Here is a 27,135-nt window from a genome sequence, read left to right as displayed (position 1 = left end):
TTTTAAGCTTCCCGTTTCCTTGTAATCTAAAGGGAAAGAAATGGAATTTGTATATATGTGCCCTTCATAATCAATGCTTTGTGCTGGTATCATGATGCACACATACACACAGCAGAGGTTGGATGCTCATCTGTCATAGATGCTTTCGTTGAGATTCCTGCACGGTGAGGGGTTGGAATAGATGCCCCTTAGGATCCCTTCCACCTCTACAATTTTGTGATCCTATGACATACATGCACACATTCTTCAGCCTCATTACCTGTAAGCAAGCACTATCATCAGTTGGTTGCAGCGTGAAGATTTGCAGTGGTTGGAATGTACGTGCTGCTTGCTTTTAATGAGACTTAGTCACTCTGCACATTTTGTGGCTTCTGTTCATCACAGAGGATATGTTGGTTAGTGTTAATAAATTGAATATAACAAGTATGTTGCACATCCACTGTCAATTTCCTACTTGCAGCAGTTTTATTTTCTTTAGTTCTGAATGTGACTGAGACAATCATTATTATTTTTTTACACGTCTCACAAGTATATACTGAGTAAGACAACCACTGCAATTAAAAATCATAACGGTTAACAAACAGTGTACAGTAGTACCTCGGGTTACAGACGCTTCAGGTTACAGACGCTTCAGGTTACAGATTCCGCTAACCCAGAAATAGTACCTCGGGTTAAGAACTTGGCTTCAGGATGAGAACAGAAATCACACGGAGGGGGTGCAGCGGCAGCGGGAGGCCCCATTAGCTAAAGTGGTACCTCAGGTTAAGAACAGTTTCAGGTTAAGAATGAACCTCCAGAATGAATTAAGTTCTTAACCCGAGGTACCACTGTACTTAGGAGGGCTCAGTAAATTCTTGTTGCCATGCATGATTCTTATATGTGACACAACTGGCTTATTTTCAGACATAAGAGAAGAGTTGAGGTTCTGCCATTGAATGGCATAATAATGTTCAAACCCTATATAACTGATACAAGCTTACATCAAGTTACACAAGTTGAAGAAAATGTCCAGTACTGACTGGTTGGTTGTTTTACAAGCTGATCTCATTCATTTATAAAGACAGCAGCAACACACCGTTTTCACATACATTATCCTTATATCTCTGCAAGGCAGGTAAATACTGTTATTTCTGTGTTGCAGGTGTGACACAGAGATGAAAAAGAATCAATTTTCTAAGCTCACCTGTTGAGTTCATGGCAGCGATGTCTTGATTCAGGGCCCAGTTGCCGTGCTCCAAACCTCCTCATCTTTCTGGCCCATCACAATCGAACTATAAAGAAGCCTGCTTTTCAATCATTTTAACTAGTTTATGTCCTGCAAATCACTAGGAGGATACTCAAGCTACTATTAATGTTAGAGAATGGAAGTTTCCCTGGTATTCTATCTGCTAAAGATTTCTCCCTCTCACTTGTCCAGTGAACCTGGAAGTAGCAAGAATATGGAACAATAGTTTAAAGATGATGTTAACTTTATAGTGAGACCAAATATTGAGGTCCCTTTTAACACATTTGCAAGGGTGGTGCATTTGTTAAATATTCAACAACAATATGGTGACTGGTGATGGGTAAGAGGTGAAGCTCAGTGGTCACTTTTGCAGAGCTATTTGCCCACCAAGCTGTTGCCTTCATGACATCATGCTGAAATCTGTTCCAACATGGCCCCAAGTTGGACTGATCTGGCACCACAAAGGTGGTATCTGAAATAACTCTTGAAAGAACCCACCCCGATCTAATGTTTCATTCCTCCATGAAAAATGGGCACCATTTTAATTGCTTTTGCTTTAGACATCTTTGTTCACTTTTGCATTTTGTTTGTTGGATTAATGACAGAACAGGTGCCACAGATAGTATCTTGGACAGAATCTGAATTCTGTCTCCCAGCTTAAAAGTATTTCAGTGCTGAATCTTGAAGTCTCATTTCCAACCCCAAACCCAATCCTTGCATTCACAGAATCTTTAGTTCAATGGTTTCAAGGAAGTACATGGTCTGAGGTTGTGTATGTATGGAATTTCTTCTGGTTATAAAGCCTCTCCTCTGGGTCAGAGAATACCGGTGCCACATGCAATTGTTACGCATCAGATCTTTTTAGAAGACAATATTTTATTCCACATTTTTCAGATGAGAATATAAATCTAACATTAAGTAGTGGAATCCCAAGATATTCTATAATAAAAGATCCCTAATTAGAATACTGTCAGACAGGGTTGATATTACATTCTACTACGGGAGTAGGTCTCAGTTTAGATGCAGAGCATGATAGCATAATTTGTTACACTGTAGAAAGTTGTCTATACTGCTGGCGCCTCTGCCTTGCTCGCTGTCTATTCCGCCGAAGTGACAGACTAATGGGCTGTTTCCCAAATTTCTCCATGATCTCTTTGATTCGGGCCAAGTTGGTTTTGCTGATGGTAAAGTCACACCGGGTCGCACCCATGTCATAACCCACAGCACAGTTTTTGGTGGCAGCAGTATAGCCCTCCGCTTTTGCAGTGACGACGTATTCTCCAGGGTTTAGAAGGCGCCAATAGTCTCCATCGCTTGCTGTTGAAGAAGGAAAGAATAAATATTGTGATACATTTTTGTTTAGCCTTAACTTCCATCTTTCTATTTAGTATCAAGGAGCTTATCCATCCTTGCACGTGAAATTATTGCTCTAGGATGGGGATTTGGGGATTGGTATAGGAAAAAAACTTAATTATCTCCAAGACTGGTCGCTTGTAACCTTGGGGATTTAGCTACCATTTTCATGTTCTAGTTATATAGGCTTGAGATATTCAATTTATTGTTTCCAATTTGTAATGCTGGGGAGTCCAGTCTATATTTTGTACCAGTCCACCTAGGTTTGCAACAGTTCCAGTCAAAGTTTCACCCAAACTTGACATGAGTTTGACCACAAACTTGACATGAGCCAACAGTGTGACGCGGCAGCTAAAAAAGCCAATGCAATTCTGGGCTGCATCAATAGGAGTATAGCATCTAGATCAAGGGAAGTAATAGTGCCACTGTATTCTGCTCTGGTCAGACCTCACCTGGAGTACTGTGTCCAGTTCTGGGCACCACAGTTCAAGAAGGGCACTGACAAACTGGAATGTGTCCAGAGGAGGGCAACCAAAATGGTCAAAGGCCTGGAAACGATGCCTTATGAGGAACGGCTAAGGGAGCTGGGCATGTTTAGCCTGGAGAAGAGGAGGTTAAGGGGTGATATGATAGCCATGTTCAAATATATAAAAGGATGTCACATAGAGGAGGGAGAAAGGTTGTTTTCTGCTGCTCCAGAGAAGCGGACACGGAGCAATGGTTCCAAACTACAAGAAAAAAGATTCCACCTAAACATTAGGAAGAACTTCCTGACAGTAAGAGCTGTTCGACAGTGGAATTTGCTGCCAAGGAGTGTGGTGGAGTCTCCTTCTTTGGAGGTCTTTAAGCAGAGGCTTGACAACCATATGTCAGGAGTGCTCTGATGGTGTTTCCTGCTTGGCAGGGGGTTGGACTCGATGGCCCTTGTGGTCTCTTCCAACTCTATGATTCTATGGTTCTATGAATAGCTTTAGAACCAAGACTGGGGCAGCTGGGGACATGGATCTCTGGTGTGGTTTTCCTCATGTTTGTTTGAGTTTGTTTTAAATAAATAATTTTGGTCACCATCCTTTGTGCCAAGACTACATCTTCCAATAGTTTTCCTTCCGCAAACCTTCCCCAAGGAAGTTCTAACCAGCCTTTAGGAGCCATTTTCATCTGATGGAAAGAACACTGGAGACTTATGGCATCTTTCTAATAACCTGAAAATATACAGGTTGAAGAATAACTTAAGGCTTGCAGATCCTAACACACAGGTAGTGTGAGCAAAACAGCAACATCATTCCCTCAAAATCAACCTCCACAATGCAACAGAAAGGATGAAGAGCAGTATACAAGTTATATTAAAAAAAATAAAAAAAAATAAAAACCATTTCCTACTCCACCGTTAGCAATGGAGGAGTAGGTAGATAGAACTGGATGTCACTGATCAGTAGTTCTGGAGATTCATTTTTCCAAAAGTCAAGAAAAACTGGGTTCTGTTTGAAGAATCCGAAGAAACAAAGGAAAGATTCAATGCTCTGCACTGCATTTCGTTTGATAATAGATTCTTGCATCCTTCAATAGGGAAATGTAGAAGAAGACTCTGTATGATTAGTAAAAATGTGAATTGCCATCATGTAATACTGGGTGTGTTCGCATTACCACTTATTCCAGTGCACTCCCACTGCTAGTTTTTAAAGCTGCATTCACACAACTTTAGCCACAATCATATAGACCCTGTAGTTTATCAACAACAACTGCTGTCTGATGCACTTTTCCTCTCAAACCAGATTCAATCTGACTAGAAAACCTAAGCTGCATTCGCTTTGTATTGACAGCTGCTACACATGCGCAAACAGCAGCTTCACAAATAGGAGTTCCAGGGGGGTTGCAGGGGCAGGGAAGCCAAAAAGGTCAGGTGCATCAGGAGAAGACTTCCCTGCCCCCTCTTTGATGTAAACAACGCCATGCAAATGCAGCTTGAAATTCAGCGGGGGGGGGAGGACTTTGCTGTGTTATAAGCCACTGATGTGAACATAGCCACCATTACAGTGTTTATGTCTCATTCTAACCTTCCACAATAGTGATTCTGCTGCCTGGGAAACTAAAGCGTATGATTAAACTTTGTTTCAAACCCATTGATTCCAATGAGACTCAATTGGCTGAAATCTAAATATTGTGAATTGGGCTGCTAATTAGCATGCTGGGAATCTGTTGTGGATCACAGCAACACACATACACACACGGGGGTTCTTTTGGGGTGGAGTTAGTACAGTATGTGCATGATTTAACTACTATGAGTTTTGCGGTATAAGAGAATGTTAACTGTTAGAAAATAAGATAAATTATTGCATATGAGGACCTTATCTGTGCATCCTGCAGAGTCTCCTTTATTTTTCTGAGCACATAATAGGGACACAGGAAGTTACCTTATACTGGGTCTGACTGTGGGTTCAGCTATCTCAGTATTGTCTACAGTCTGGCAGTGGCTTTCCAGGGTTTTAGGCCACAACATTTTCTCCAGTCCCTATCTGAAGACGCCTGGGATCAAACCTTTGACATTCTGCATTCTACTGAGCTGCCTTTTCTCCCAATACTTAATACAAGCTGCACTTCTTCTGGAGGGGTTGCCATGAAAATACTAGCTTACAAGGGAAAGAGGTAGGCAAATATTTGAACATATTTTCAAGTTTCCTATAAACAATTCCTATGAAGAATGTAGAAAGTCTGTTGCAGTTGACATTTTTTGCACGATGCAGGGCATTTCGAAAGGTAAATTGCCTGCACTTTGTTTTGAAGTATTGTCAGCATGCTGAATCTGGGTTATTCCCTGTGAAGCCAGTGACTTCTCCCGCAGATTACCTGTAGCCCGCTGAGAGCCTTTCTCCATGTTTCTGAGCATGTAATGCTACATAAAAACATAAATACACAAAACAGCTCCCTGTTTTCACACTAATGCAAAATGACACCATTACTATTATTTGTCTTGCCCGTGGGTAACTTACAATGCCCTGAAAACTATACTAAAAAGACAAGTTACATTAATGGAATGCATGTTGATCATTGTTGGGCTGGTACTGCTCATATTTAAGAGGATATGAATTGTGCCCCAGAAGATAAGTGGGTCATGAGTAGCACAAACAAACAAAAAAGCTTAAGCCTAACCTAACCAGCAAATATCCAAGGTAACTTCTCTACCACTTCCTGTGAGCAGCTGAGAGTTGAGACTAAACCATCTATACTATAGCAGTGAACCTGAAAGACCTTGGCAAATTATACTAAATTGTTGAAATGTGATAGAACACACAGAGCAGGCTGATTGGTATTCAGCTCACCTGACTTTTCATACTGACCCTCAAAACCTATTTGCTTAAGAATGGCACACAGCAAGCAGGTAAACATTCCAAACAAAGCTTGCCCAAATATTTCATACCTGAAGCACAGGGGTTTTGTTTCCAGATTAAAACTGGAGGCACATGTCAGTCTTCCACTTGGAAAATATTCTAGGTATTTTTTTGATCTGCAACAACTGGCAAACGTTCTGCCTCCACCCCCAATTTCTCTCAGTAGGTTAGTTATCCTGACCTCTGTTATTTTTCTAGTCTGGGCTTGAGGAGGAGACTTTGCTTTCTGGGCAACAGTGATGCTTCTGAGATAGTGATATACATAGCAACTGTAAATATAGGCTGCCTCAGGGAATGCTCGACTTCTTCCCTTGCTATGGTATCACAAGCTATACACTGTCCAAAGTAGGGTGTCAAGAAAGCCTGGTTTTGCTGTTCACTGAATTCAATGGGTTCTACTTCTGAGTAGACATGCATAGGATTGCACTGTAAAGATATGCTTCATTTTTTAAAACAACAACAACAAACAAGCAAAACCTGATTTTTCAAGACAGTAGATAACTGACATGCATACTTAGACAAGTGTCTCCACCCACATCACTCTGCCCAGACACTGAGGTCAAGCTCCAAGGGTATTCAGGTGGTTCTCTCACTGGAAGAAGTGAAGTTACAGGGAACCAGACAGAGGGCCTTCTCAGCACTGGCACCCACCAGCTTCCCAGTCAGATGTAAAAGAGATTAACAAATATACCACTTTCTGAACACATCTGCAGGAATCCCTGTTCTTTGATGTTTGATGTTTTGCTGTGCTTTTATTATGTTGGAAGCTGCCCGGAGTGGTTGGGGCAACCCAGTCAAATGGGCAAGGTAATAATAATAATAATAATAATAATAATAATAATAATAATAATAATTGTATACCACCCTTCATCCATAGTTCTCAGGGTGGTTCCCAACATAAAAATACAAGATAAAAACAAAACAAAATCCATAACAAAAATAGGAACTAGAATAAACCAATACGTCCCCCCATTTTGATGTTAAGTGGGCAGCTCCACCAACATGACAAATTTAGACCACAATAATGCTGTGCAGATGTTGTACCAAAGCCCATGCTCAACTCAACAAAGTGCCTCATTAATAAAGTTGCCAGCTAATTAACTTGGCATTGTGTGTTCCAGCCCTCCTTCCAGCCCTTCTCTTCCGACACAGAGGCATGTAATTACCTGTGCGAATGTCGTGGTTAACGCCTTCTACAGAAATAATAGCATTTGGAATCCCCTTGCCATGTAGATCCCTCACCATGCCTTTAATGCCTCGGTGCACCTGTCAGTAGAAGCAAGTACATGGAAGTGAAAAATTAGGCATTGACAGAAAAAGAGAAGACATGCCAGTCATGATGAACCAAATGATGTCAGCTAAATCATAGAGAATGGTATTTTTGCATGATATATATGCTGTTCCAAAACTATGTAATTCACGTCAGGCCAAAAGCCTGAAAAGAAACATATGCTCTTAGAAACAAGAAACAAGTAAAGTGATGAATGTCAGAGGTGCCCATGAATGATATTTTACTGTAAGTTTATGAATGAGATAATTTTCTATCAGTATTGGGTGGTGCCATATTTCCAGCATCAAACATGACATGGATCTTGTGGGATATATTCAGTTGGTATTTATTGACTGCGTGTGTTTATGCTTTTTTCTCCTTCAAAATATGACACCTTAAACCCTACAAATGTTATTAAAATGATATCTACTAAAGCACATAAAAATCATTCCCAAAAGTGTATTTAGCACAAACACACACAAACTTGAAAAAAGACCATAGCTCAGAAGCAGAGCAATTGCTTTGCATGCAGAAGCTCTCAGATACAATCCATGGCATCTCCCAGTAGGGCTGGGAAGGCCCATCCCCAACCGAAATCCCAAAGAGCTGCTGCCAATGGAATGACTTGATGTAAGCCAAGTTCCTATGTTCCTAAACTCCTCCCATAGCAAGGAATTACCTCACCTTGAATGCCCATAAAAGCTTTGTTTTAAAACCTTCAGCGAAGGGCTCAGATGGAACGTGATAGGCAAGTTGTTCCACGGCCTTGTTACCATGACCCAAAAGACAGTGTGTCCTTCTTTCACACAGTCCTCCTCCCCTGGAGATCTCACATGGCATGACACAACCACTCTTTATGGCAGGTGAAATGCCACAAAGCATTTAGCACCTGCACACAGCGACTTGGTTTGCATGATACGCATATCGTTCAAGATCCTTCCCATGGCCTCTTGAGCATGCTGTCGGATGGATAGGAGATGGCTCTAGCAAGATTGCATTAAATAATCCAAGCACACAACATGACCTGTGCACCTGGTGGCCATGGGTATTTGTATCATTTATATAAGAAAGGTGAGGGTTACGTGTAGATGGGCAAAAAGATAAAAGCAGTGCAGATACGTCAAGTGGGGGAAAGAGTTGCTGATGTGTAGGAAAAGAGGAAGGCAAAGTCAATGCCAAGGACACATGCATAGGTGCGTAGAGTCTCACAGAATTTTCAGCAGTCATTGCTTATCCAAATGTACTTTGCATCTCATCCAAATCCACATTTAATAGCATAAGGAGAAAATCAAAGACCCTGTATTTTGTTTACATTTAGAAACATGTTCCGGTGGCATGAGATTCATAGAGATGGCAACATGTACGTATGTCTATTTCTGACATGTACGTATGTCTCTGTCTACTTCTCTCAGAAAGAGACATATACATTACCAATACTATATTGCAGTTATATCTGTTCTAAGATAGGGAAATGGTGGCGCATGTTTTTCAAAAGCAACGTTGAAAGCTCTAAGTCTTGGATCCAGTGCTGCCATCTTGCTCACGTATCAGACTTCTGCTTGTGCAATGTAACTTTCTCCTCAACCCTGCAGCCTCCGAACACCTTCTAAATATGCTCTGAAGCTGATTCTGGGGACACACCGGGGGTGGAGAGGAAGTGGAATTCCCATTGCATGAGTGGAGCTCCATTTGCACATCACTGGACACAACCTCAAGTTTCATGGGGCAGGCCCCACGGAAGTAATTTGTTTTGACTTTTCGGAACGTGATGTGCCAGATGTATACCTTTCTGTTCTGAGTTACTGGAGCATGACCCAGATTTTGACTCAACTGCCAGTGTCTTTGGAAAGACTTTGCATTCTGCTCTCCCCCTTGATAAACTCATAGGCAAGTAATGGAAAACAGTGTTGTGGTAACCAGATGTAAAACACCCCAATTAAAGAAAAGGAATTCACTTGGAACAAAACCAGTTTTGAATCAGCCCAAGTGTTCTTATTTCATACCTGCTCCATGAAAACAATAAGGGACTCCCTGTTATTTTCCCACTCTTCAGGTAATTCACTTTCGTGGGGATATTTATCACAGCCAACATATATGGATAATTCAAAACAATTTGTATGTAGGTAGCTGAAGTCATTTATACCTGTCAATGCAATGAAAAGAATAAATAAAAATAATGTAATAAAAAAATAAAATACAGCTTTTATTTAATCTAGGAACTAGACACAATCATTTTAAATAATTAAATTTTCCTAATAGTTGTGTTAAAATAGATTCGATAAAAAAGCTTTTATGGAAATGCATGCATTTTGTAATGATATCAATAATTTAATTAAAATGAACTCATAAAACATTCTGCCAGTAAAATGTGGAGATTTATATTCATTTTTAAAAATATAACAGACATCTTGAAATTTAGCCTGGCCTTGTATTCTGTCAGGGTTTCAGAATCTGGATGGACTTCCAGGAACTTTTTAGAAAGTCATGAATTTTAAGATGGCAATGTTACAAAAGTCATTAGTTTCAAAAGTCTTGACATGCATGTGATTAAATTGTAAATATTATTACTTTCTCATCCAAAGAGGATAATGTCAGGCCACCACAACTTAGTCTGCAGGTCATCAGGATAATGTTAAATGGTTGGTAAAAAAAAAGTGCATTGTTCCAGAAACACTTGCTACTGTCAAACTGAAATTAATTTATAAATATTATTCACAAAAATGCAACTAAATTGCTGATGCCAAAGGTATGTGTACTATTCCTTAAACAGTTGTTACTGTATCTGGGAAATTCATTTTTTTATTATTATTATTTTGCATGCATACATATATATGTAGTTTTGTCTCTTTATTTCTCTTAGTGGGAATAGGAATACTTTGTTCGTGAGCAAACTGAATTTCAAATTATATGGCAAGTTTTAAGCTTATAGATGAATTTAAATTGTTTTAATTCATTTACTTTATAATGACCAAATATAGAAGAACATGGATGGAACTAAGTGAAAAGAGGGTGGGGGGCAGGAATCTATTACTATACAGCTGCCACCGAACACTTAATGAGCCTGAAAACACCTTCTGGTTTCTCTGTAGGAGGATTATGTAATGCAGATGTTAAGCTTGTCGATAGGGAAAGATTAAAATATCACAGTGTCGGGTTCTGCTGGTATGCTAAAGCTTTTCTCCTTCCCAATTAAGAGTAAGAAACATTTTTACTCAGTCTGAATTAATATTTTTCCAAAGATGCTTTATCTACAAAGTTTCATTCAGTTTTTTAGACTGTCCTAACCCAGAGATAGGTGCACGGGTGGCGCTGTGGGTTAAATCACAGAGCCTAGGACTTGCCGATCAGAAGGTCGGCGGTTCGAATCCCCACGACGGGGTGAGCTCCCGTTGCTCGGTCCCAGCTCCTGCCAACATAGTAGTTCAAAAGCATGTCAAAGTGCAAGTAGATAAATAGATACCGCTCCGGCGGGAAGGTAAACAGTGTTTCCATGTACTGCTCTGGTTTGCCAGAAGTGGCTTAGTCATGCTGTCCACATGACCCGAAAGCTGTACAGCAGCTCCCTCGGCCAATAAACCGAGATGAGCGCTGCAACCCCACAGTCGGCCACAACTGGACCTAATGGTCAGGGGTCCCTTTACCTTTCTTTAACCCAGAGATGGGGCACCTCTGACCCTCCAAGTGTTGTTGGACTACATCCCCTATCATCCCGGACCATCCTAGATCAACCTGATGGGAGTTGAAGTCTACCAACATCTAGAGCAGGGTTCCCCAAAACCTCAGTTTTCAGCTGTTTTGGAATACAACTCCCATCATCCCTACCTAGCAGGACCAGTGGTCAGGGATGATGGGAACTGTAGTCCAAAACAGAGGGAGACCCAAGTTTGGGAAACCTGATCCAGTGGCAGAGCAAGCTGCATGGGCAGCTTGGATAAACATTACTGCTAAGAAGATCATAATTAAAATGTAGCAGGAATTCTGCGAAGTACTGTAATAGAGTCAGATATTTATTGAACACATGCTGTGTAAAAGCTGCTCTCATTCAATTAACACCTTTTAGCTAATTCCACTTTATGTTCATTAATCTGAGACAATTCCTCTTGTATGTCAAGAGTAAGTAGATGGAATTTTAAGTCAATATTTGAGAATCATCATCACACAATGATCCAAAACTTATCATTGCATTAGGATGCATATTATTATTATTATTATTATTATTATTATTATTCAAAAAACATCAGAGTATAATATAGCTGTAAAAAATGAATTTGATGAACTAAATCCAAAGCAATAATTGCTGCTAAGAAACCAGGTAGTACTTATTTTTGTGGTTAAAGCCCTAGCATTCTGGATCAATTCATTATCAAGTTTGCACAGCACTTAAAAAAATGAAAGTCATCAATTAATGAAGCAGTCAATTCTGAATTTAAAATGCATATTGTATGGGGGGGAAAAGGACATGTATTAGGCCAACTTATTCAAATGTTTTTGGTTTTTTTTATGCTGTACCACAAACATATGAAACTATCTCCATTTCCTGAGTTCAAAGAGTTTTTGCAGACAGCAAAAGAAATATTCTGCATGCTGGCATGTGAATCATTATGTCCAGGCCAAAATTAACTTCATGTGGTCCAATGCAAATATTATAAAATTAGCTTCCAAGTTGTGCACTGTTTGTTCAGTGAAAGCGCAGCTTGTAGCAACGAAACAGGCCAACAAAAGGACTGCAGGAACTGTTATCCAGACAATGCTATGGAGCCATTCATTACTCTGTGCCCAACACACACAATTCGCTTGAGGTGTTTTTAGCTTATTTTTACCAAGGTTCATATTGATGAGATTCATGCCAAGCAAATGTTCAAGCAGGAGCTTTGAAAGCAACTGAGATCTTGCCCACCCTGAATCCTCTACTTTGCACACAATATCCATGGAAGCCAGTTAGTAGTCTCATGTGCTTCTAATTGGGTACCCAACTGATCTGTAGGCAAAGGCATAACAGAACGTCTCTTCTCTCTTTCGCTGTTAGGCGGAAACAAGAGAGTTGGATGTGACTGATCATTTCTGGTCTCTGAGTACATCACAAGGACACTCCAGGAGAGCACAAGGGATGGAAAGGCCTTTATACCCAACACAGAAGCATTCTTCTCCCGCTCATATCCCAAAATATATTAAATGCCTTCCAGAATGATGATGCTGTTAGAATTCATCAATATATTATTCTTTTCTTAACATAAGATAACTGAATATTTATTTACCGATAGCAAAAGCAGGTACATATGTGCAGCTAGTTGTTGGGTGCATGATTTTCAATGTATTGTCAGGTTTCAAGAAGAGAGTTTTCTTCCCAGATTTGTATGTGTTAATTATATCATTTAATGCTTTAAACACCAAATTCCTCCACTGCAAGGCGAGATTATATTGGGCAAAAGATTCCTGCATTGCAGGGTTTAGATTGGTGACCCTCGGGGTCCCTTCCAACTCTACAGTTCTATGATTCTATAATACACATGTACCCTGGAACTCGGACGTTTTGGCTCCCGAATGGCCCAAACCTGGAAGTGATTGTTCCAGTTTGTGAACATTCTTTTGAAACCCGAACATCTGACGGGGTTTCTGCAGCTTCTGAATAGCTGCAGGAGCTTCCTGCAGCCAATCAGAAACTGCAATTTGGTTTTCAAACATTTTGGAAGTCGAAACAGACTTCCAGAACGGATTCCGTTCAACTTCCAAGGTATGGCTGTAATTAGAGAAGAAATAAACTGCAGTAGTGTACACCTAAAGCAAATAGCTTCTGATCCCTGAATATATGGCTTATCAACTAGGTACTTTAGGGCTTAGCTATATATTACATTAATTGCAAGGTTTGCAGCCATATGTAGGAACCTTTTTTAAAATAATAATCATGATCATCCTAGGTGCATCCTCCTCCTTGATTTCTATCAGGACAGGAGCAAGTAATGATGGGAGATTTGACTCTTCCATCTTCTACAATGATCCAGTTGGAAATTAGTCCCACACCATAAGTAGTGGTTGAGAAAGATCAACAACTTCCCATTGTCGCAAATGGGACCTTTTTTTATAGATAATTGCAGCATTTGCCATTGCAAATGGGGGAAAGATTCCATTGGGATTGTGGTTAAGGAGAAAAGGATTAAACATCACCCTCTCTACATGGCAGTTGTGATGGAAAATGAGCCCCCACACCTTGAATGAACCTTGCGACTTGGTTGCAAGTCACACAGTTAACATGTAGCCAAGCCCTTAGTTTCATATCAATTGCCGGTTGCTTAAACAGATGCGTAGTCCCTACGCTATTAAATCGCTTTGACAGGTACCATTTAAATTCGTTGCACTATAAAGGCAGAGTAGTATGCACAGCTGTTGAGATAAGCAACAGAAACCAAAACCTCCGTGGTGAAAATCTGACAGCTCTGCATCAATCCAGGATGCATTGTAATACATAAAGAGGAAAAGTTAGTAAAGTATTGTTTCTGCGCTGCGTAGGTGGGTGACAGCCATTCAATTTAAGTTAAGGTGCTAGAACAAATAGTACAGGCGGCCTTCTTTATTTTTTAAAGTTTAGGGGTGTTCTGCTTTACAGACACTTACTTCCTGCAACAGTATGCCATGAAGCTCCATTTACAGTCCCGTCTTCCTTCTGGAAGTCCTCCGTATGGCACACTCTCCGGCGAGCGTCTGTCATCAGCCGATGGGTGGAGGCATAAGAATATGCCAGCCACCTAAAAACATGGTCATCTGGGGTAGGCGTGTGCTCCTGGGTTTTCCACGTCGACCGGACCATATCATAGGGGTAGGCAACAACAAGTTCTCCACCTTGTAAGTTGCCACCAAGCACAAAAGGGTTTTTCTCCATCCAGGCAATCACTGCTCGTGTTTCAACTGCTACCTGGGAAGTGAAGGAAGAAAAATAAAATCAGTTCAAGAGGTATGAGAAACTCATCTTGGAACAATTGCCACATTTATTTATTTTTTAAACCAAAGGCATTTTTAAACAAATGGCAGCCATTTCTAGCACATCTACAGAAGAAGAAAGTAGTCCCAGTTTAAACACTGTAGTTTCTTGGCCCATTGAGGGGTGTAAATGGGAGAGGTATGGATGGGAGAGAGTCCCAAGGGCCAGATAGGGAAACATGGATGGCCGCATTTGACCTGCTTTAAACCATTTCAAACACAGAAGGTCAGTTTCCTTCCCAGTAGCACTGATCCTACTCACTGTAGCGTTTTCAGACAGGTACCATTCTGGTATTGGTATGTGATGATTTGGGACCTTTCTCATAACCCTTTTACGATCTTCAGATTCCCAAAGCAGAGTATTTAAGTCAGGGAAGTTATTGTTGATGTCAATGCCATCTTGAGTCCATCTTCCTAAAGACCAGCCTCCTAATTCTGAACCCTGTAACAAATTAGGTTAGGTTGTATTATAGTGACAAAGTCTGTGTGCCTTTCTTATAGTAATAACACAAGTCTCCTGAATGCCTACGATTATGGCAGAGCTGCAGCGTTTTCAGGACCTTGGTGTATTCCCCTTTTCTAGAAAGCTCACATTCCTCTAAAAAATTTTTTTATGGCACTCCAGTTTCCTTTGTAAAATGTATCCCACTGCATGGCTTATGGCCAAAGATTGTGGTTTGCTGAGTGGAGATTTATAAAAGCTGAAAGTGAATAATATTCAGAGAAAACGCTAATTAATTTGTATAAAGAATCAGTGCTGAGCCATAATTTTTTAAAAAATTACTCTGGTGCAACAAAGCATTGTTTATATACAGCTTCAGTTATTAACTTAATTGCAAGCAGGAGAAGAAATAAATTCAATATCACTTAACTGCAAAAATCTATCTAAAGACTCTTTATTGCTTCTCCTGACCACTCTTTTAAATTGCACAATATGCCACCAAGGCACTTTTAGGTCTTAAGAAATGTTGGTGTTTTGATCAAGATGTCACGTTAAGTGAATTACTGGAAGAAAGGCAAGTCAAGGAGGTAATATCAAATCAGAGCCGAAACAAAATCTCTCAAAGTTTCAGGGTGTTCGTATTTTGAAAACTGAATTTTGGTGTAGACATTCTGCCTTAAAATATAACGCTGGAAATTCAGGTTCTAAATCTGGCACCAGAAATCACACATTCTGCTTATTTAAATAAAGTCATAATATAACATTAACCAAGTTCTGTTGCATGCCACCTATCATATACTGTAAAGTGCTGCTGCCAGTATTTTTGCTTGCATTGCACTCCCTTAAAATGTTATCAGAATGGCATTGAATTTGACTGCCCATGAACAGGATGAAGAAAGGTGAGGGTGGAGAACATTTCAACTCAACCCAGTTTATGACCACTATTGTGTATTCTTGTAGTATCTATACTCTCATACTTCTTGAAACTGTATCAACATGAATTACATATTATTCTAATATCTTCCATTTAATTTTTTTCATGTAATCCTACCAAATACCAGGAAACAATCTTCTGACTCAAAACTCCAACTGCAACTTCTGCAATGCCCATGTTTATATGCCTCAAAAGGCAGCATATGTCTTTTCTATTAATCGATCAGCTGCATCCCAGCGCAGTTCTTCCTTACCACTTCGTAGGCCTTTTCGTATCCATCTGGGTTGATTGAAGGTAGAAGGTGGATTCTGGTATCCTTAATGAGGCGTACAATACGTGGGTTCCCAGCCAGATATTCCTGGCACATAAACTGCATTAACAAAAGGAGTAACTCGCGTCCAAGCACCTCATTCCCATGAGCCCCTGCCATGTACCGAAATTCTGGCTCACCTGTTCAAAAAACAAAGGAAGATGTGAGCACACCAAAAAACAGAATCCAACTAAGGTAATGGGATTTGGAGGGTCTGGCACAGAAGGAAGACACAACAAAACTTGGTATATCCCAGTATATCATTCATGCCTCTTCAATACCATATGATAGGGACAGGAAACTTCATGGCCAAGAAACAAATCCAGTCCCTAATAGTTTTATAACCAGCAAAGCTATGTTTCCAAGGAAACTTCGTCTCCCAAGCGTATCTTGGTGACTTTTCTCTAAATGTGCAATGGAGGCAAAGGGGTCTCTTTAATTTCCTCTCCTGCGCTTTGGACAGTAGGAGAGAAGCTTTAGCAGAGTCATCCCTTATTACATATATCAGCTGCTCTTTCCAATGCACAAAGAGAGATCTGTAAATTTTGATTTCCCTCAGCTTCACATTTTCTCAATCTTAAACTCAGTTCTCCATATTTCCCTCTCAGTTTGCGATTATTATTGCAAATTTCAGCGCAAATTAGCAAAAATTTCTTCTAGGGTAATTGTCTCTGTATACATTTGTCCCCAATATGCAATTTTTTTGCAAAACAATTTCTCCCAATATAATGTTTTTTGTGTTATTTTCCTAAATATATGCATTTTTATGCACACTTTTAGTTTATGCACTTTTGTACAGATTACTTGGCTAGAGAACTGAACTGCAAAATTCAGAGAATCGCAAATTTCAAAGGCTGGCTGTGTTTTGGTTGGCATATTGTTTCACAAAGGGCAAAGTGGGTGGGTGGGTTCACCTTTAAATGCAAACTGAATCAGGTTTCTCACCCACCCCTATGCACAAGGCAGGGAAATTTCTGTATGGTAAAAATTGAGCCCACTAAAGCCTCTGCTGCTCTTCACATGGAGGAACAGGCTAAAGAGCTGTTTGTTGGTAAGTCAATTGGCAGACAGTGTTGCTGCCTTGCACAGTCAAAATCATTGCTGACTAGGACTACAAACTCTTTCTCTCCACATTTATGTATTCCCCCTACATGATTATGCAATTTGAACCACCACAAAGCACACAAATACTGGGGCAAATGTTTTCTTCTTACATCACTGTAACAATTTGGTTACTAATAACTACCTCATTATCATCAATAGTTTTTTAATTATAGTACAATATGACCAGCAAACATTCATAATCTAGATTTTATTTATTAGTCTACAAAACTGCCAAGTTACCTTATACAGTGTGTGTGTGTGTGTGTGTGTGTGTGTGTGTCTGCATATATGCACAGAAAATTCATTAAAATATGTGATCATCTCAAACCATGAAGTCAAATACATCCATATTCATGAATATATGTATGTGCATATATAATAGAATTTCTCAGTTCAGAGCGCTAAACTTGAAAAAATCACATTAAGCAACCATCTCTCTCTTTTCTCTCTCTCTCTCTGATGATACAAGTTCTCTATGAAAAATATTGGGAGGGGCGAGGAAAGGCTAGGATACTTTAATCAGTTGGTGTAGCCATATTTGAAATATCAATCCTGTCAATGGTAATTCTGTTTTGGCTAGGCTGGGAGAAAGAACACAGGTAAATGCTTTTGCTTCCAAGAGTGGAACCACAAGTCATTTCCTTGTTACAGGACTGACTTACATTTGTTGTCTACACAGGAGACAAATACACCAACATTACTACTTTTCACATATTTGATATACCTTTGTTCAAAGGCAGAACGAAACATGATGTTATTCAAAAAAATAGCCCTTCTATGCTGATCTGTTTTCAATCAAAAGCAGAAATTGGGGTGGGGTGGCTCAGAACCATAAACTGGTAGGGTGGTGTTTAACACCATGATTCTGATCAAAATCTGGTAGCCTCATATTTGCTATATGCAATTAGAGGGAAGCTCCCATTGGGACCATGCAGCATAAACGTGTAACATTAAGAAGGCCCTCGGATACACAGAAATTGTTAACCAGATTGTCTTCTAGCTCTTGCTGTCTATTCTGACAATGACTGCCAGTGCATACTTTTCATCATTAAAGTTGGCTCCATTTTTTTATTATTGCAAAAGAAGAATATATGATTAGCATAAAGAAGTTTGATCCCACTCTTTGGATGGCTTCTATTTATATTCCTCTTCTTCTCTAATTAGAAGAAGTATAATCAAAATTCCTCCCACGTGTACTCAACACCATGACTGTTTGTAGGCACATGCCTCCACTGCGAAGTGCTGCAGACATGTGGAATGTTAAAAATTTAAACATTCTAAACCACTTCATCCACCAGTCCGCCAGCCGGGATTTTATCTGGTCAGAATATATCGTCCTAACCAACTTCGTGTTCTCCTGGGTTGTCTGAGATTTCAACAGCATACAGCTTTAGCCCTTGGTGGCTTTTCCCAATATTGTAAATTCTTGTGATATTTGGACACATCTCATTCACCACTTTCATCAGCTGTAAAATAATCAAAGAAAGAAAGACATTTGTACAAATTAACGAGAGGTGTGATATAGATAAAAGTGTGTACCTCACCCCATGATTGTTTCCATGTTGTAAGACGTGGGGACAATGAGTATCACAGATAGCACTCGACAGGGATGGGAAACTAGTAGCCCTACAGGTGCTGAGAGACTCTGTTGCCCAACATCCTTGACTATAAGCCATGTTGGCTGAGGCTGATGGGAGCTGGAATTCAACTTAATCTGAGAGGGGTGCAGGTTCCCCAGAGCTTGAGGCAGTATGCAATTTAAAAAATCACCCTCTGGTGTAGGATTGTGTTTAATGTCTATGAAAATGAAATAATTATGTAAAAGGGAGGAATAGTCTAATAAGAAGGATGCAGGGTTTTTAACGTTATTCAAGAAACTTTGTGCTTCGTTGATTAATCATACAGGTGCTGCTTTGGGGCTTCCCATAAGCATCTGGTTGGCCACTATGATAACAGAATTCTGGACTAGATGGGCTATTGGCCTGATCCAGCCAGCTCTTCTCGTGTTCTCTTGCCACTTTTTCTGGGTTGATTCTTAGCTAATAGACTAAATATGTGGTTGGTTGGGCTGTGTGTATAGTATATACAACAGTCTCCACCATGTGTGTACTCCATAGAACAATTTCTCCAGTTTGAAAATGTACCCACAGGGCCAAAATGTGGGTGGCATTTTGACATGGGATATATATAGATATATGATGTTTAAATTAGCTGACAATAGCAATTGTTTGGTCTTATGGTAAAATGACTTTTCCTTCCCCCCCCCCCCCCCAGAAATGCAGTAAATAAGAGAAAGCATTTCTTTGCCCTATTTCCCTCTCGTTTCCAAAGCTGTGCAGTACAAATTGCATATTTGGCAATGTGATATGTTAATGCCTGCCTCCCCCCTCCACCTTTTGCTTGTGTTTGCAGAAACAGAGAAGCCTCTGATAATATGCAGTCAAAGCTATTAACAACCAGAAGACTATAAATCATGCCCAGAGTAAATTTGCTAATAGACAATTATTATGAGTTGTATGCAGCAATTATTTCTTCTATTAACTTTCTGGCAAAAAAGCTGCATAAATTCCCTCAGAGAACCCATTAGTTTCAATCTCAGCTCATGCAGTGCCCAAGGCTGCAGAAGGATTTTGAGAGCAAATCTAAGCCAGTTGTCGCAACCTTTGAGGAGAATGGAGTGCTGTGGGGCCAATTTATGACAAATTCTCTTTCAGGTTGTTGACTAGGTCCTTAGCCAGACTCATTCCATATATTTATCTCTTTCTCTTTCAAGAAGCCCAACATTATCTGTTACAAACCATATGAGACTAATGCAGAGATCATTTCAATATCTCTTCCCTGCAACATGCAGCTCATGCTGACATTCAATTGTGGTCGCAAAACACAGCACGGCTTCTCTTGGCTCAGGGTTTCTTTTTCATTTCTGTTATGACAATTTATTTAGATATACAGTGGGAAACTGTTTGGTGGCCACCCCCCACATTGCATTGCTTCCTGGAACCTGCACACAGACTATAACAAGTCTATGAAACAGACCTACCAAACCTATATTCACAATTGCCTGGAAGTAAGTAGCTGTGGGTTAAACCACAGAGCCTAGGACTTGCCGATCAGAAGGTAATCCCCACAACGGGGTGAGCTCCCGTTGCTCAGTCCCTGCTCCTGCCAACCTAGCAGTTCAAAAGCACCTCAAAGTGCAAGTAGATAAATAGGTACCACTCCGGCGGGAAGGTAAACGGTGTTTCCGTGCGCTGCTCTGGTTCGCCAGAAGCGGCTTAGTCATGCTGGCCACATGACCCGGAAGCTGTACGCCGGCTCCCTCGGCCGATAAAGCGAGAAGAGCACCACAACCCCAGAGTCGGTCACGACTGGACCTAATGGTCAGGGGTCCCTTTACCTTTACTAAGTACATTGAACAATAGCAAACTATTGAGTTTGCTTCCGAGCTCACATTTGAAGAAATCTTTGGCCCTCCAAATGTTGTTGGACTCCCACATCCATCAACCCCAGCCAGCATGGTCAGGGATGATGGCAGCTGTGGTCCGACAACATCTGGTCCTAGAATGGCTGGTATCACCCATGTGATCAAAGAAGGAAGAAAAGGACCCAATTATTTTCTTTCTTTTTTGAGAGGTGGCAGTGGGAATGGCACCTAGACATCAGCAAAAGGAAAATCAATGCTAGCAAGCGACAAAGGTCAACATTAAGTCAATTGTGGGACATATTTTAGCCCCTTTGAGAGATCTAGTTCTGCCCTAAAAATCAAAACAAGCAAATATTACCTCTAAACACACACACTTCTTAGAATTAGCGAATCATTTTTTGATTACACTGTAGCTAATATTTGGATTGTGCAGAATCAATATCAGTGAAAAGAGACAACTAAATGCTGCTTAATGGCCCAATTATAATAATACTCTCCAAAGGCTCAGTGATCAGAGAAGCAGAGAATGTGGAAGGCTCTGATGAAGGATTTTGCTCTCCACTGACCAGTTAAGCTGCTGCTACCATTTAATCACATATCTTTTTGCTCATTATATAAGACCAGAGGAAATAATTTTCTCCTGCTTTAAGCTATTAGTTTTCCCCAAATATATTTCAAACCTGACCAACCTGTCTTTGCACAATTAGGATCTAAAATGCATTTAACTTTATTGTTCTTGACACTAATTATGCCAATTGCATTTCTACTCATCTAATCTGTCTGCTGAAAATATAGGCCATGAAATCTCTTGTGAGCACAGTATGTGACTCAGTACACAATTGCTCAATAAAAAATGAATGATGACTCATTCAGTATAAATACGCTGAAGATTCAGCACACTAAAAATGATTCACATACTTCTTGTCCAAACATATTACCTTTATATATTTGAAGAAAAAGATAGGAAGAAATATCTTTAACACATTCTACACCTACATCTGTGGTGATATAAATCTGTCCACAGTGCCATGTGCTTGAAGCTAAAGGAGCATAATTATAGCTGGTAGGTCTAAACTTAGACTGGCAGGGATTAATGCCTATGTGAATCTTGGTCATTTGTGTGGCACAAGCCTTCTGTTGCCAGTCACAGTACCTGTCAACTCTGGATGAAATACTGTTCACGTCTACAGTGGTATAAAATTATAGCTATAGAATTGTAAGGCTGGGACCTTCCTGAAGTACATTTGCCTAAGATGCTCCACACATTAACCCAAATCCATGCCACGAATTCACATAAATGGTCAACATTGTGTTGTATTACAAGGAGAGAAGAGATGGATGAATCAGTCCTTTTCTGATCTATTTCATGTGTTCATCCAAAGTATGTTCCATCATGTTTCTGCATTAATTTGCTACTTAAAAGAACTACATGAAAATACAGGTGTTAATGTATATATTTCTCTCATACGTTGATTTTTATTTATTTGTTTGTTTATTTATTTTTTGGAGCCAATAACTACATCAGAACATTTGGGTAGTGTGAAGTCCTTGGGGTGTGGGACATACAGGAAGTCCCATCCACTCCAAAATAATACTTCTGATTGTAGGCCCTTCTCTTCTTTAATACTCATCAGTGGAGCAAATCTTCTTAATGGGCTTGTGTGGAGCACAAGGGTCTACATCTAAGTGGTTTTGGCGCCAGCAGACTTTCCTTTTATCTCATACAAGTGGGATGAATATCCCCCATTCACATGTGCAGAACCAACCTGACAAAAGTCTTTCAGATAGAACAGTTTCAAAAATTTTGTGAGGCCCAGTTCAATCTCTGCCTTTCTCTCTCGTTCACATACACTAAGACGCATGGCATTCTGGAGGGTCCTTTAACCCACATTCTGCTCACGGAAGTCTAGATCCATGCATAGGTATCCAACCCAAAGTTCACAACTGAGGAATCTGCAAGCACGCATAGCTTTTTTCTTCTTAAACAAGAAATTACCTCACACTCCAGCCATAATGCAAAAAATTAAATTATTTGGACACACGCAGTATGAATCTTTATATGAATATAAGTAAATTTCAGTGGGATAAGATTCAGCAGAAATAGTTTTTATGTAGCGTGCTCTGAAACCCACATATTGTTTCAGAACATGCTGAATTTGAAAAGTGATTCAGGTGGTGATGGCCTATTATTGCAGTGCTAATGATCCAGTCTTTTAAAGGTCGCCACACAAAGACATTTGCACCAGAACCTCTATTTGTTGTGTCCTACCTGCCTCATTTCTTTGTAGTTGTGGTGCTTAAAATCAAGGTTGTCTGTTGTTGTCATTTCGTTTCTTCTGTGGTAATAATTATTTGGGTCTATGATAAAAAACAAACAAACCAGGAGGATACAATGAAGAACCACAAAACAATTTAAAAGTAAAATACTTTTAATCTAAAATTGGGGTCCCCGATGCGACTCTCAGACACCCACATTGCCACCCCCTCTAAAACTGAACTCTACCATGGTACCCTTGAAACCCACTAAAACCCCCTCCCTTTCCATTTCTTTGTTTTTTAAAAAATATCCAGACATTTTAGCTTGAGGAGATGTTAGTTGATGGCAGATACCAGTGGGGATATCAGAGAAGGGTTGCCTACTTTATTGTCTGTGGTGTACTTATTTTGATGGGGATATAAGTGTTTTGCCTGCTTTTTTTGGGAGGGAAGGGTATATAAGCATCATCAGTTTCTCTTCTGTGAAATGGGTACCTGAATCCAAATGTGTACCAGGCCCAAAAAGGTTGAGGGTTTTTTTAAAACAAAAAACAAACAAAACAAAAAACAAAAATGGAGAACCTGTAGCCCACAGGCCCCTTGGAGCAAGCAATTTGACCTGCAGGGCCTTTTCCTCCAGAATAGGCTCACCTGTTAATCAGCTGGTATTACTTACGATAACTGCTGATTTGGGGGCAGGGGGGAGGTTGAATTCTGCATTGACTTTCCAAGAGTGAATAGGCACCTTCAGCCAATGCAACAGTCAAGACATGCACTGGAGAATTCCCCAAGTACCATTTCAGAAGAAGTGCCAACTTGGCCCTGCAACCGTGAGTGCCTGACCCCTTCATGGGGAATTTTGTGGGTGCTTGGGCACCCAGGGCCCCAGGGAGTTGGCACTTATGCACTTCAATGTGGTTACGGAGGAGGAACAGATGCTAGTAGTCATCTTCTGATCTTCTGATTCAGACAAGTAGCAGGCTGTGTGACTATATTGTTATGGAGACCACAGCTTGCCCAAGACCACCCAGTGAGTCCTGAGCTAAAGTACGATCTGGATTTATGTTGCTATCTGCTACATTACTAAGTGCCTACAGGTGCATAATGATTCTCATTCTGCAAAAAATGTCATCCTGCCTTGAAGCTACCAATTCTATGACATACTCATAAATAAATAAATGTGTGTGCTCAAAGACATTTCCTTCTCTGCTTATATCAAGATACTTTCTTTTTTGAAAGTAATTTCCGGGTGGTTCCCTCCCCCCTCTTTTTTTTCTTTGTGTTCAATTTGTGAGAGAACTAGAAATAAAAGTACATTGATCCCTTTCAGGCAATTGCAAATCTCTGTATGTCATTCTGTATCCATCTGCACAGCAATATTCTGGAAACCAGAGAAGAATCTGAAGAGCTTTATCTTCCTCCTCTGAGCCTTCATTACCTTCCTCTTCAGTCTGTGCCTGTCATATTTCCTCTTTCCTTTTTGAAGACCATTTTGCTGATTCTCCACTGCAGGGACTATGAACTGGTTGAAGCACATCCAGCCCCCCAAGAAACCTCAAACATTAATTGCCTGCTTTTAACTAGCTCGGTGATTCACTGAGGAATTCCAGAAAACTTTCTGGGGATTCTGGGGGTATTCAATAAGGATGTTTCATTAACCTTATCCCAGAGTAATACAGAAGAATTATTATGTGCTCTGAAAAAACATATCCAGCACATCCCCTGAACCAAGGGAGACAGGCAGGATGCTTGCCATCAGGCACAGTTGTTTTAATAAATAATTCAGACAATTCCCACTGGAACTGGTCCAGGAACTTTGCTATTATGCCAAGCCTGGTCTTAAGCTTGTCACTTACCTGGGAGAGGGCAGCCTAGGATTTCCAGCCTCATGCAGATGCTTCCATCTTCATACCACGTCCTAGGATTTATCCGAATGTAACGTGCAACAAGAGGTACTGGCAGCTCATTGAGGACTGGGATCTCCTTTTCACTGTTGCCTTCAAAAATCTATTTCAGCATACAAGTAAGTGAGCATCGTTAGTCACAACACCAGGAATAAGTCAAAAGGTTTTCTCCCTCTTTCATAACACCGGGACTTCTGGACATCCAATGAAGCTGCGTGTTGGAATTTTCAGGACGGATACATAGTTAAACTATAGAACTGTCTCCCATGGCAGACAGTGATGACCATCAATTTGGATGGCTTTAAAGTAAGGTAAAGGTAAAGGGACCCCTGACCATTAGGTTCAGTTGTGGCCGACTCTGGGGTTGCAGCACTCATCTCGCTTTATTGGCCGAGGGAGCTGGCATACAGCTTCCGGGTCATGTGGCCAGCATGACTAAGCCGCTTCTGGTGAACCAGAGCAGTGCACGGAAACACCATTTACCTTCCCGCCAGAGCAGTACCTATTTATCTACTTGCACTTTGACATGCTTCTGAACTGCTAGGTTGGCAGGAGCAGGGACCGAGCAACGGGAGCTCACCCCATCGCGGGGATTCAAACCGCCGACCTTCTGATCGGCAAGTCCTAGGCTCTGTGGTTTAACCCACTGCGCCACCCGAGAAGGCAGCTATTGATGGCTACTAACCACAATGGCTATGTTCTGCTTCCACAGATGGAGGCAGTAATGCTTCTCAATGTCGGCTGGTGGAAATCACAGCAGGGGAGAGTGTTCTTGTGCTCAAATCCTGCTTGCTGGTTTCCCACAGGCCACTGTTAGAACAGGATGCTGGACTTAGATGGGCCATTGGCATGATCCAGCAGACTCATCTTACGTTCTTATCATTAAATCTGGCCAAACAGAATGAAGAAACCAGAAGCACAGGATATGTAACTGGAATCCAGTATCAACTATCAGATATGCCTTTTGCCAATTTCAGTTATTCTGCTCATGAGAACTTGACAAGAAAAGCCTCCACTGAAATTGAGGGAGTGTTACCCTTGAGACATTTTATCAAAATGGAGCTGTGATAAACAAGTGTGATGGAAAAAAATATTATGTTTTGCAATACTAACCATGTCTCCAGAACCATTTTTGACAGTGATCCATGCATGGCTGTCATTGCTCACCATGACTTTGTAAGACGTTACCCAGTCACTCCTAGAAAGAATCAAAATATTTTCTTTGTTAAAAAATGAATATTGATTTTCTGACTCACACAATATTCTAGTAAAATAAATCCAAACAAGGGAAGTTATAGAAATGTAAATTTAGCAGATAATGCAAGAAAACCTAAGCTTATGAGAAGCATGGAGTAAGAAAAGTAAATGTGAACAAATTCCTCAAGGAAGTTCTCATGATGAAGCACCTTCAACATAAATGGGAGCTATACAAGAGTGCTTGCAGAGTTTAAATTCATTTCAGTGGGAGAACTCCCTGGAGAAATTTTGCCCATTCTTGTTTCTCATCTTTTCCTTTATCTTTACTGCAATAAAAATTATGCATGTCAACATAAAGTATATAACTCTGCTTACTTATATAGTAATGGCTTGCAGATGAAGTGTTGATGTGTTCAATGAGTTGTTCATTGGAACATGGTCTTGCTTGAACACTATTTGAATTGAATGGTGCTAAACTTTAAATGAACTACATTTAAAGATCCACAGGATCAAAATTGCTTTTCCAAATCAGATAAAAATGCATCAAGTCCATCATTCTGTTTTCGAACGACACCCTGGTCCCAATCAAATGGAATGGGAAAGGTCCATGATTAGGTCTTCCAAAATCTTTTTCTTTAGATAAAAGCAACAGGGGTGGGGTGGGGTTTGAACTGAATCAATGTTCTTTCCTTCATCCACCATTTCCCTTATTTTAAAGCTCTATTCAGGCATTATGACCACAAATAAGTAGATTCCCCACATGGTGTAGAACACGCTTCAACTCATAGAGGGCAGCCGCCAATGCAATCATCCCCATTTACACATTTCCCCATACCCAATAAAGGCTCAGAGGCATATTTATATCCCGTCATTCCTTCCCAAGGAGCCCTGGGTAGTAAACAGATATGCCATTTACTTATATGTGCATCTGTCATCTACACTGCAAAAGTGAGATGGTCCTGGGCTACTAAGGTTTGGCTGCTATTTTACATTTGTATAGCACATAGCCATATCACCCCTTGCAGTTCCATGGGAAAGGAATCACTAACAAAAACAAATTCCGTACACTCGGAAATGAATGTGAACCTTTTTGCAATGCAATTTGCAGGCGGTAGAGCCCCTGATGCAAATTGGAACCATAGTAGGATGCAATGAGTTAAAGTCCCCTACCTATCGATTGTGTACCTGCCACCCACCCACACTGACAGTCTGTGGAAACAAAAGCAAAATATCTTGTTCACTCAAGGACAGAACTATGCCATCTAATTTGTCTCTCATTATACTATGACCCTTAGGTTCTTGAGGGGCAGGTAGTAAGGATAAATGATATAAAATTAATCTAAGTTTTGAACGTAAAT

The 27,135-nt window shown here is 40.4% G+C and overlaps 1 protein-coding gene across 1 annotated transcript in view; it reads right to left on the bottom strand.

Annotated features, from left to right (window-relative positions):
* Positions 1-442: 442 nt before the first annotated feature.
* Positions 443-27,135, bottom strand: part of CPXM2 (carboxypeptidase X, M14 family member 2) — a 66,996-nt gene continuing 40,303 nt past the window's right edge. Inside the window, exons 5-14 of the mRNA XM_081863675.1 lie at positions 25,694-25,778; positions 24,533-24,683; positions 22,690-22,778; positions 18,339-18,462; positions 15,836-16,032; positions 14,469-14,648; positions 13,844-14,141; positions 9,238-9,377; positions 7,131-7,230; positions 443-2,542 (exon numbers count right to left, since the gene is read on the bottom strand). Of these exons, the coding sequence (XP_081719801.1) occupies positions 2,271-2,542; positions 7,131-7,230; positions 9,238-9,377; positions 13,844-14,141; positions 14,469-14,648; positions 15,836-16,032; positions 18,339-18,462; positions 22,690-22,778; positions 24,533-24,683; positions 25,694-25,778 (1,636 nt within the window). The 3' untranslated portion in view covers positions 443-2,270. The remainder of the gene's footprint in view (positions 2,543-7,130; positions 7,231-9,237; positions 9,378-13,843; positions 14,142-14,468; positions 14,649-15,835; positions 16,033-18,338; positions 18,463-22,689; positions 22,779-24,532; positions 24,684-25,693; positions 25,779-27,135) is intronic.

Source organism: Podarcis erhardii, assembly GCF_964252035.2.
Source record: "Podarcis erhardii genome assembly, chromosome: 5".
In the NCBI taxonomy this organism is placed as follows: domain Eukaryota; kingdom Metazoa; phylum Chordata; class Lepidosauria; order Squamata; family Lacertidae; genus Podarcis; species Podarcis erhardii.
This window is presented reverse-complemented; position numbering and strand designations above follow the sequence as displayed.